General features: G+C 43.6%; 1 protein-coding gene across 1 annotated transcript in view; it reads right to left on the reverse strand.

Moving 5' to 3' along the window:
• Window positions 1-336: 336 nt before the first annotated feature.
• AP3D1 (adaptor-related protein complex 3, delta 1 subunit) overlaps window positions 337-10,941 on the reverse strand; it is a gene marked incomplete at its 5' end in the record, with an annotated part of 26,798 nt that continues 16,193 nt past the window's right edge. Inside the window, 13 exons of the mRNA XM_010085414.1 lie at window positions 337-715; window positions 1,091-1,170; window positions 1,926-2,047; window positions 2,469-2,554; window positions 3,600-3,688; window positions 4,779-4,968; window positions 5,354-5,401; window positions 5,528-5,677; window positions 6,195-6,293; window positions 6,909-6,971; window positions 7,720-7,924; window positions 10,011-10,084; window positions 10,740-10,939. Coding sequence (XP_010083716.1) covers window positions 620-715; window positions 1,091-1,170; window positions 1,926-2,047; window positions 2,469-2,554; window positions 3,600-3,688; window positions 4,779-4,968; window positions 5,354-5,401; window positions 5,528-5,677; window positions 6,195-6,293; window positions 6,909-6,971; window positions 7,720-7,924; window positions 10,011-10,084; window positions 10,740-10,939 — 1,502 coding nt within the window. The remainder of the gene's footprint in view (window positions 716-1,090; window positions 1,171-1,925; window positions 2,048-2,468; window positions 2,555-3,599; window positions 3,689-4,778; window positions 4,969-5,353; window positions 5,402-5,527; window positions 5,678-6,194; window positions 6,294-6,908; window positions 6,972-7,719; window positions 7,925-10,010; window positions 10,085-10,739; window positions 10,940-10,941) is intronic.

Here is a 10,941-nt window from a genome sequence, read left to right on the forward strand (position 1 = left end):
TACTATAAACAGAAACTCAAACATCCCAGTTCTCACAGGGCTCATTTGGATTAGCTCAAGGAGACACAGGATGTTTATATGCTGATCATAATAGATCTTGAGATAATAATAATATTAATAAATCATATTAAAAAAAAAAAAAAGAGGCCTTCAGGTCCAGCACCAGCCTCTGCTAGAAATATACATCAACTACAGCAGCCCTGAAGATGTATTCCACGGCTAAGGATCAAGTCAACCCTCCCTGGCAATAAGCACAAGCAACAGACTCTGTGCTACTGTTGATAAAATTCTGCTTAGTCCACCATCCCACGCAGATGGCAAGGTTTACGGGATCATCGCGAGCTGCTGAATAAATAGCGCCTCTCCCTCCCTCCCTCTCCTCCAGTCATGTCACCAGGATCTCTTTGGGCTAGAAAGGGTTAACACCACAGTTTGTAAAAAGTTTTGAAATAAAAAGGTAACATAGAGCCTTAAAATGTCTAAACTGCAAACAACAGTGGAGTTAACTGAAAAGCACGTGCCCCAGGATAGTACATGCGTACGAGGGAGAAACTTAACACTTGGGTCTGCTCGTCTTTACACATTAGGTGTGTTTCTTGGAGTATTTGAGAAGGAATATTCAGCACTTGGACAACGTCTCTTTCATTTCATCCAACAAGTTGCTAAGCAGGGTGGAATCATTACATTTCCCGTCTATGGATACAGAATTCTCTCCCTTGGAAAGAAAAAGAAAAAGGAAATTTATTAGCTCCTCTTCTGAGCAGGGACAATTCCCAGCCAAGCTCGGGGACTGGAAACAGCCAGCGCAGCCTGCGCAGGAACGGGGCAGGCTTAGCCGAGAGGTCTGTCCAGGGAAGCCATCGGTGCTGCCGCGGGCCACCTGGTATGCGCTGGGCAAGAGCAACCCCCCAGGAAGGAAAAAGCTTGGCAGTAGCACAGCGAAAATGGCTAGATGGGCCAGGTGAATGAAACTGCCCATGGTGTCTCTGGATGATCTAGACAGGAATCTCTCCCTCTTTCTGTTAAGAGAGGGAAGGCTGCAGATTGAGCTTCTCTCAGGGCGTGTTTCAGAGGGGTACAACGCTCTCACCTTTTTTACCAGTAGGCAGACGTGATGGCCTTGGATAGAACGACTGTACATTGATGCACACGAATCAACACGCTCCACAACTACAAAGAAAGCAGGAGTTTTCATTTAGTGGGACAACTTTTAATACTGCGACCCATGAAGAAGAACTACTGCTTTGCCTGGCCTCAAGGAACAGAAGCTTCTGCTGAGCAAGGGGAGGAGGAAGTCAGGGTTAAGATGATGTACGTGCTGGGCTCCTCCTGCCTCCTATCTGGGATATTTCACAATAACGAGGTTAGTCATTTGTCTTTTAAGTAAGCTGCGAATGTTTTGTGGCAAAAATGCTGATCAGAATGTAGATCCCTTCCCCAGAAACACTCGCAGTGAGGCAATGTCTAATGCATGCACCAGAGCACGATGAAACAGCCATTTGTTTTGCTTCATCCACTACTCGTGTTTTAACTAAGTCCAAACTTGAACAGCTCATGCCCTCCCTCACTGAAAGGGGGGCACTGGGGAAAGAGGTAAAACGAAGCACTGAAGATCAACCACACCCTCCGGAGAAGAGCTCCAGCCCTGACTACAAGCAAGCTGCTCCCGTGACACCCGCCACGTGCCTCGCTGGACTGGAGGAACACCCCAGGGACAGAAGGAGGGTTCATTTTGAAGAACACTGTATGCTTTGAGGGTATCAGTATATTACAAAAAGCAGAAAAAAACTCCTCCCAAATGTATTTAATCTGGACATCACCTGCTTCTGTCATTGTTGAGGCCAAGGAGTGTTGCACTTGCCAAGCACAGCAGAAATTTTAGAATATGGAATTTTGCAGAAGGTTCTGCATCGAGGAAGACTCACCTGAAAAATGATGATGAAAACAGATCTTTGCCAGTAGATGTTGGAAAGAAATGCTAATTCCATCTACTTTAATAGAGCTCATGTGCAGATCCCCAGACTCCAGGAGCTTGGCAAAAGCATCGCTGCAAAACAGGAAGGAAAGTAAACACTCGTAATAGAAATTCAAGTGTATTCTGCCACATTATCCCCATGCAGACCTTGAGACATCTCAAGATGCAGAAGTCGAAGTACTACCAAGCTCTAGGAAAACGGGTTTCCAGCAAATACGGGAACAATACTCCAAACTCAAGTACGAAGACCTCAACCAGAGCTCTGCCAGCCTACAAGGGCTCACAGCTCCTGCGTCAGAATCACTTGAAATATGTTGCTGGACATATTTTAACAGTCAAACATTACACAAGATAACTGAACGGTAACCAAAGCAACCCCAAACAGCCAAAGTCAAAAGCATGCTGCGGATCTTGCAGAGATGGCCTTCAGCCAAAGCTCAGCTTCCCATGGGCGGCAGAAGCACCGGTGTCGTGCCCTCTACATGGCACTTACCTATAGCAAGGCGTCGTGATCAAGTATGAAGCACAACTGAAGTGCAATTTGAAATCTAGTTTTTCATGGGTTGAACCTTCATCATTCTGCAACAGGTCAAAGGAAAGGAGATGAATGGGAGCCTGGAGGCAGCAAGAGGAGGCACCACCCCCACCTACCAAACCGGCACCAAGGAAGACTTTAGGGCTCAGTTCCCTTTGATGGACCCTGGCTGGACCTGAAGGATCAGCCTGAGAACGACCGCCACGCTACCACATCAGGCCAGTTAGAGACAGGAATTGGGTAGCGGGGTTGATACACACACACCTGGAGCAGATAAGGGACACAACTGAAGGGATCTAGCTGCATTTTTGCTTGAACTCTACTGAAATATATTGAGCAGACTGAATTTAAACTAACACTTGGAGATGTGGTTTTACAGTTTGCTATTTCCCAAGCAAAATAAGAAATTAGTATCTCCCAGATTCTTAGGTACTGGAAATAGGACTAGTATACTATTTTTAAGAAACCCTTAAATAGAGATAACAGCTGACTCAGAAGTAGCCACAATTGTCTTCATTCACTTCCTTCGAGCTGTTCACACAGCTCCTTCATTAATAATTTTACTGAAATAAAATTAGAAGCCCACATCGTCTCGTACAGGTCAACACTTAGACAATGCCTTCGGCTAACCTCTCTCTTGTTCTGAGTTCCCATCCTTATTAACTGTAACCCATTCTGATTACTGTTTTTGGAGCCTTGTACCAGCTCACAGCGTCCAACTGATCTTCGGGTAACTGAGATCAGAAGACACAGACTCTGGGTTGCATCTCTCGCTGGCTGGTTGACGTCCTTTCCCTGGCAGATGCACCACTGCAGTGATTTTTCTAGCTGACAACGTGGCATATGTTTCAGGCTGCATTGCTCACACACTGCCAGGAATGACAATCTAGGACATGCTTACGCAGTATTCAGGACACTCTTTGCACAAGATGTCATGTAAAAATACTTTTTCACATCACAGAATGGGCTGGGGCAGCAGAGATGAAATGATGCTTCAAAAAAGCTCTAAAGCAGTGCTTTCCACCCAAGTCAAGCTCCCTGATGCAGTTCCACAGGAATCAGAAGCACAGAGGTTAAAGCTGCACTTACTTTGACTATAAAGGACAGGGTTCCTTTTAACTTCTGAGCCATAACAATACTCTGAAGTGTAAACACAAACTGGGCTTCATTAGAGATTCCTAGCATGAAAAGAGGAGAGGGAGAAGTCAGGTCAGAAAATGGTTTCCATATTTAAGTAATGATTAGAATAAACTCATCAGTAGCATCTAAGCTTCATGGACTATTTTCGAACCAAGTTTGAAGTTTTCCATGTAGTTGGAAGAGAGCTATATGCACAATTCCTGTTGTGAATTAACAGCGTTACAGCACTTGGCCCTTGGGTCTCTGGAAAGCAGCAGTGACAGCTGGCATTTGGTAAAGGTTATTGAGTGAGTGCTGGGCAAAGTACATCGCAGCGGCAATATATCTGAACTGTTTGTATAACTGGAAAATATATAGCTTTCCAAGGAGTTTTCAGAACTAATTTGAATTCTAATATTTCTGTTTTTCTTTTAAAAGTCTGTGTTAAGAACTGCCTTATATAAAATAAAAAAAATACCCCACTGCTTTCCACGGGGGATCAAAATACACCCTGAAGCCACTAAATCCCAGAAGACTTCTGTGAGCTGTGTCAGTATTCAAATTAAGTCTTTGTCAAAGGAAGTGAAATTCAAATAAGTTCAGTGATTCGATTGTACTGTGCATGAAGCCATTATCGTTCATCTCCATGTCTAATATTTCTTAAGGGCTCAGCTCCCCTCCAAAGAAGCACACAAGTATCAAAACCTTCACTGCATATGGCCTCTGCCATTAAAACAGTGGGACAATAGGTTGAGAATAAATCCACAGCGGATTCTAACGATTCAAGAACCTACAGCTTTGTTTCATTTTAAATCTCATAGCAAACTCCTCAGGAATTTGAGATTCCTGTTGTTGGCCATGCTGGCACGTTCAAAGGTGGGCCAGCCAGCAGCCAGCTGAAAAAGGAACTGAGACATTCAGACTCCCAATCCTACATTCTAGACTTTGCTCTGGCTGGGTAGAACCACCCGCATCTATCGCCACGCTGTAAGAAGGGTTATCTCCTCCAGTGAAAGCCCAGTGAACACCCAGGCAGAGGGTCATTCTTTCTGGAAAACAGCACGTAGCAAGAAGTTGAAAGAATTCTTTCCACAGGAGGGCAGTGCAGGACTAGAACACTGCCTGAACCCTGTGCAAAGCTGCGCGTACCAGGGGGTAACTGGAAGGGCACAGGTATCCCATCGTGTACTGATGATCCTTCTGGTCGGAGCATTTTAGTGTTGAGAGAGTCCAGGACATTTAGTTCCATGCTCTTAAGGAAGCTAGTGCTTTTGTTTTCAAAGATAACAGAGACAGTAACTTGACTATCATTCTGGAGGTTTCCTTGAATATCGTAGGTCTGCAAATGAAGAAAAAAAAAAAAATCACAGGAAAGATTCAGAAATTTCAAACAGCAGAGCACCAGAACAGAACACAGCATCAGAATAAAGCATGCTGCAAAAAGAAGGAAGGTAATTTGGTACAGCTATAGGATAGCGAAAAGCACACTGGTGCTCAGCTCTCCAGTACTGCTAAGTAGTGGGAAAATATCAACTCAAGAACTTGTTAAGTGGGACATCTAAAGGAATGGAAATGGAGCTTTGTTGTGTTTTTACCTCCTGGGATTTAAACATTTCTTCAGTTAAATACTGTCGACATAAAGTCACTATACTACCCCCAGGGTATCTCCTCTTTTCTTAGCACAAAAAGAGAAGACATCTGGGTTTGAATGCCAAAGAACTCACCATTTTAATGTAGGGATTTTCTGCGAGAAGGCGGTAACTGGACATAGGCTGAAAAACAAGAAAAATCACAGTCACAATATAACTAATTTCTCTGAAAAGAGCTGTCATTCTCCTTCCTCCCCAAACGGTTTAGCTCCTGCCTCTTCCCCAAGCTGCCAGAGCACAGCTACTCACTGGTAGTGGTTCATCATCTAGTGTTCCGTTCTGCACCGACTCTGTTGTCTCCTCCTCACTGTGATGACTCTTCTTTTTGGATTTCTTTTTATCCTTTGATTTCTCTTCTTTCTCCTTCTTATGCTTTTTCTTCTTATGCTTGGAAGATTTCTACCAAGAAGAAAAAGAAACTACAACAAACCCTTAAAGAAACCCTACATTTCTAGCTGTTACATCACGACCCCTCTTACCAATTTCTCAGCTCTAGACTCTCACTCTGTGCAGCCGTCTGGAATGAACCAAGTTTCCTACTACTGCAGAAACCCGATACGGAGTTCCCATTCCTTAAACCCCAATTGTCATCCCGTGCTGAGTCCCAATAAACCCTTGCTCCCCACTCAGATGACTAGACCTCAACCCAGAGCAGCCTGGGATGAGCAGAAGTCCAAGCCTCTTCAACTGTTTGTAGCTTTGAAACCACCGCCTGACCCTTGGCTCAAGGAACAGCCAAACCTCTCACTATGAAGTGTTTAAAACTCCTCAAGAACATAACATCCCACTGCTGTCTCTTTGCAGGTGGTCACTATACAGAATAGGATGCTGCTGGTCATTCCTGGGTGCTTCTTTTTGAGGAATAGGAGACAGTAGGAGAATATGGAGAAGGGTGTCAGCAATTTAAACCACTTACCTTTCCTTCATCCTCCTCCTCCTCGTCTCGCTCTTCCCTTTCCTCCTTTTTCACCTCCTGAGGTTCAGCCACAACAGCAGCACCCACTTCAGGCCCACTCTAAGTAAATTAGCAGAAGGATTATGACACTAAGGGAACGCAGCTGAAACAGGGGAATCTCACACCAAAAGAAGTCTTAACAGTGCTCGCCCCCCTCACCAACTGTTACTTCAAACATTACATTAGAGTAACATGGTATAAAGCTTTTAATTTTATGCCTCAAACTCAGAAAACATGATGTCCTGAGGACAAGATACAAAAGATTTCTTCCAATTAATCCATCCCCTTATATTCCCTGTCTCTTCCTCTAAGATCTCCCATGAAAATTAACGAGACTTTCTTTCAGACTACATCTCTCATGTCTATTAATACTGCTAGTGTCCAGCTCACACCAGGAAATAAACCCGTACACTAATAATATTCAAACCCATTAACAATATTCCAATCCACCGAGTCTATAGCTGCATCTGTATTTCTATCCACTGATCTGCACAGAAGAATGAGCTTGAAACTTCCCATTACAGTGTCTGTAAACTGGGGAGATAAAATGTCACTGCTTCACAGCAATAAGCCGAGGAGATGAAGCCGATCTTTCCCTTCTCTCCTACAGCACGACAATGCATTCCTATCCCAGTTAAGACAAAAAAGTTTCCCAGGACGTGGTAAGATATCTACCTGTGGCTGGGTAGTGGAAGCAGGTGGTGGAGCAGTAGAGAGCCAGAAATCCAAGTCTTCCCCCTGAATTTCAAGAGAAAAAGAAAAAAAAAAAACCCCACAACTATTATGGTTTGTTTTGATATCATCCCTTAAGGAAAAAAAAAATAATCAACTAAATTAAAACCTTACATTTTCATGGAAATGCATCACTCCAGAATGCTGCAGGGCATTTAGAAGCAAATAGTTCAAGAAGCTTAAGTTCAGCCTTTGAGCACACTTCCGAATCTGGCCATAGCTGCCAGTAACTGCAAATTATCCTACGTATCGTCACATCTGCAAGCATGCAAAGCACACTGGCTGCAGCTTCGAGGAAATCTGCATCTCTGCAGAGCACTTAGCCAGAAGGATACTTCAAGTCTTCAGAGTAACTTACAACTAACGTCAGGTTTTATAATGGAAAGATTCTAACATATATGGGGAACAGCATGCGGAACAGAGGCGTGTTCCAGGTATTTTGCTCCAAAGCTCCTCATTTTAAGAACCAACAAAATATCAGTAAACTCAGCTTCCAAAGGAGATCTGGAAGATCTGCTGTGCAGGTTGCAGTAAGCTGAATTCTGCTAACTTATGAGGCTAAGGAAACATTATTTTTATTAACAGAAATCTTCAGATACCTGCTGTTATTGTAAAAATTAAAGGAAATAAAGGTTGAAAACATTCAGCTGGGTGAGTTGTCAAGTGTGACTGTGCCTAAGTAACAAACAAAACACAGCAATAGATCTGGCCCATAACAGCAGTTTCTAAAATAATGCAACTCTTGGAGAATTACCTTTTTTTCTTCTTCTTCCTCTACTACCTTTTTCTCTTTTTCTTTCTTCTTTCCTTTGTCTCTCTCTTTTTCTTTGTGTTTCTTTTCCTTCTTTTTGGGTTTCTTGCTCTTCTTCTCTACTAGGGGAGGTTCCGAGTCCGGTGACTTCAGGGTCTCAACATTTCTGTGTCTCTGCACTGGCAGCTTCTCACTGTCTGCTAAGGGTCTTAAAAATGAAGAGACCATCACCCCTCTGCAAACAGTCTCCCTTAGCTCAGATTATCTGCTGGATGTCCAAGACAAGGTATGCTTTGTTTTTAAGGAGTTGGGGCCCAAAATCTTAAATTAGCACATACTTCTGTACCTGAGGTTTATTTATGTAACTGCAGACACTGCCCTTGGGGATTAGGAGTTCATAGAAACAATCTGAAGGTGACTGAGAGCCAAACTCTTGCTGACACCTGATCACTCTGAAAAGTGGTTGGAAATTATTTTAAGCAATAAATTGTTTCATTTTGGTAGTTTATACTATGACCCTGTACTCTACAATTACATTTTAAAAGTTGTGTTTAATTTCAGACACCTGTTTCCAAAAAGCATGGCTAGTAGTTTAGATTTACACTGGATCCCAAATCCATTACTTGCAAAAAAAGCCCCCCAGAAATGTCTCCATTCTTGTCAAACACTCTTCTTCTATCTCTACAGCTTTTACTTAACATTAATTTTAACGTCTGAGCAGCAAACACAGGTTCAGAAAGATTTCTAATGGTCTCACCTTAATTTTTTTGCTTACACTGCATGGAGAACCAGACCCAATTAATTTTTTTACCTTGAAACAGACACTGTAAGGGCAAGACAGACCCCATCTGTTTGAACAGTAAACAGATCTCATCTTTAAGCTATGTCACCTATACCTGTGCAGGAACCGGGATCGGTGCTGGAAGTCAGCGATGAAATAGATTCACACAAATTTGAGGGTCAACGATTTCAGTAGTTTTACCACCCTTCAAGAATTTACGCTGTCCACTAAAATGAACCAACCTGACAAAGAAGGTCGACCACTTAGCGATATGTTCTTACCTGGCAGGCTTCCCTGAAACCAGACTGCATGTGAGCGTGACACAGACATAGCAGTGCAAGCACAGAAAGAGAGAGAGAGGACAGAGACATGAGAAAACATGACAGGAGAGCACACCGACTCATACGAAGTGGAAAGAGAATGGATGGAAACAATACAAAAGTCCAAAGATGCCTCCTGGAGCACAGCATTCCCAAACTGCTCTGCTCAGTGTTTTCTCTGTTGTAGAGGCTCGTCACGCAAATACAAGCTCTATAGCCAGAAATTAATTTCCTTTTATACATTTGTCCCCTGCAGACTTAGAGCAATGTCACCAGCTCATGAAAAAAGGAAGTTTTTCAGAAACCGTTCTTTCAATTTTTAAAAATACTCCATCACTTCTGTGCAAGGTGCTGAGGGGCCAAACCCCTACAGCTTTGAGAATCGCAGAGAGCAGCAGAGACTGTAAAGTTCAGTATCAGAGAGGAAGAGAGATACTACACACGTGTGCCTGCAGAGCCTTCAGAACTTGTCAGGAGGCATCCATGGACCATAAATCAGCAATTATATTCAGTATGACTATTTTGTAAAATGGCAGCTTAAAAAAAGATCTCCATGTACAATATTGAACAGCCCACTTCTACTTCTCACGCAGCATGCAGGGATTCGGGGTCTGCTGCGCTGCAGGCTGGGGTGCCAGCACCGTGAGCAACTCCAGGAGCCGAATGGGGACCGCACTCTGGGCACAGGTACGATACGCGGGTCACTCCGTCACATCAGAACATTCAACAGTGGCACAACACTGAATGTCCACAGGGCAATGGGGATGCTACAGACCGGTGGCTACTGGCCAAACCGCCACACCGCAGAGCGTACAGGGGCTGAGATGAACACAGACACACGCAGGTCACACAGTGACAATGCAGGTTAGACCAGAGAGTTATTGGGCACACCCTAAAGCTCAGACTAACGTCCTCACATCTGACAGCCTGTGCTTTCAGACTCCATCACACAAAATTATTCCCTCGCCCCTCCCCAAACCCCCATGATTTCAGCAGCTTCATGTTTATCACCTGCACTGCAGCAGGAACCCAAGCCTGGATGAGCACCTAAGGTCACATCCAAGACATGGCGAGAGACTTTGTCTTTTCACCTAGTGGGCTGTAGATTGTGCCTTTGCCTGTTTAGCGCCAGACCTGCCTTCACGCATTCCGGCTAGCAACTAAGGAAATTCACATACAAAACTGTCACTTACTTGTCCAGATCTATATCAAGTGCCTTATAGGGATCATTGGGATCTTTGTCATCTTCATCACTGGGCAAAGCATTCTGCAGGAGAGATGAGAGACCATCCACTGAAGAAGCGAACCGCAATTTCAAAACTAAAACTCTACAAGCCCCAAACCAGTTTAAGGTGGTTAACCCTGGAACAGGCCAGCCTGCAGCCAGGCACAGTATGTTACAGGAACAATGCACTTTAATGCAGCGATTAATTTAGAATAGAAAACCATTCCTCATAAACGGCAAGATTTGAATTGCTGCTCTTTGGTTTTGATTAAAGGAAATTTTAGGAACAAATACAGATGATAATTAATTGCGTATGCTAATGATGTAATCAGCTGCAAACCTGCTGACTAGACAGCAAGTTAATGTCAAAGTGAAGCAGCAGAGCATAATAAATGCAGCGACTATTTGGACAGTGTTATTTTTATAGCAGAGATGCATATGGTTTGTTTTGTTGGGGTTTTTTAATAGCCTCAGTGGCAATTTTTGTCTTTTTGTGCACAAAAAGACAATCATTTCTCCCCTTGCAAGGAACAGCCTGGGACCATCTCAAATCAGTCATTTCTTAAACAGCTTTGCAAGAAATCTGAGCTCTTAAACTGCAACAACACAGACTGCCTGGCAATTCTTGGTGAAAAACCTCCCCAGAAGAGCGCACAGATAAACCCCACGACTCAGATGACCAACCAAAGCCACTGACCTCTGGCATCTCTTCTGTTATGATATCGACATGGTGAGCTGGAGCAATATCCTCCTCACTCTCCGTGTGCAGAGAGTTATGGCGATGATGTTTCCCTCTCTTCTCCTTTTTCTGTTTTTTCTTTTTCTTGTCTTTCTCCAGTTTCTGTTTATGTCTTCGCTCTTCTTCCAGTTTCACATACTGGTCGGACATAGGCATTCCT

Source organism: Pterocles gutturalis, unplaced genomic scaffold (assembly GCF_000699245.1).
Source record: "Pterocles gutturalis isolate BGI_N339 unplaced genomic scaffold, ASM69924v1 scaffold3800, whole genome shotgun sequence".
Taxonomy (NCBI): Eukaryota; Metazoa; Chordata; class Aves; order Pterocliformes; family Pteroclidae; genus Pterocles; species Pterocles gutturalis.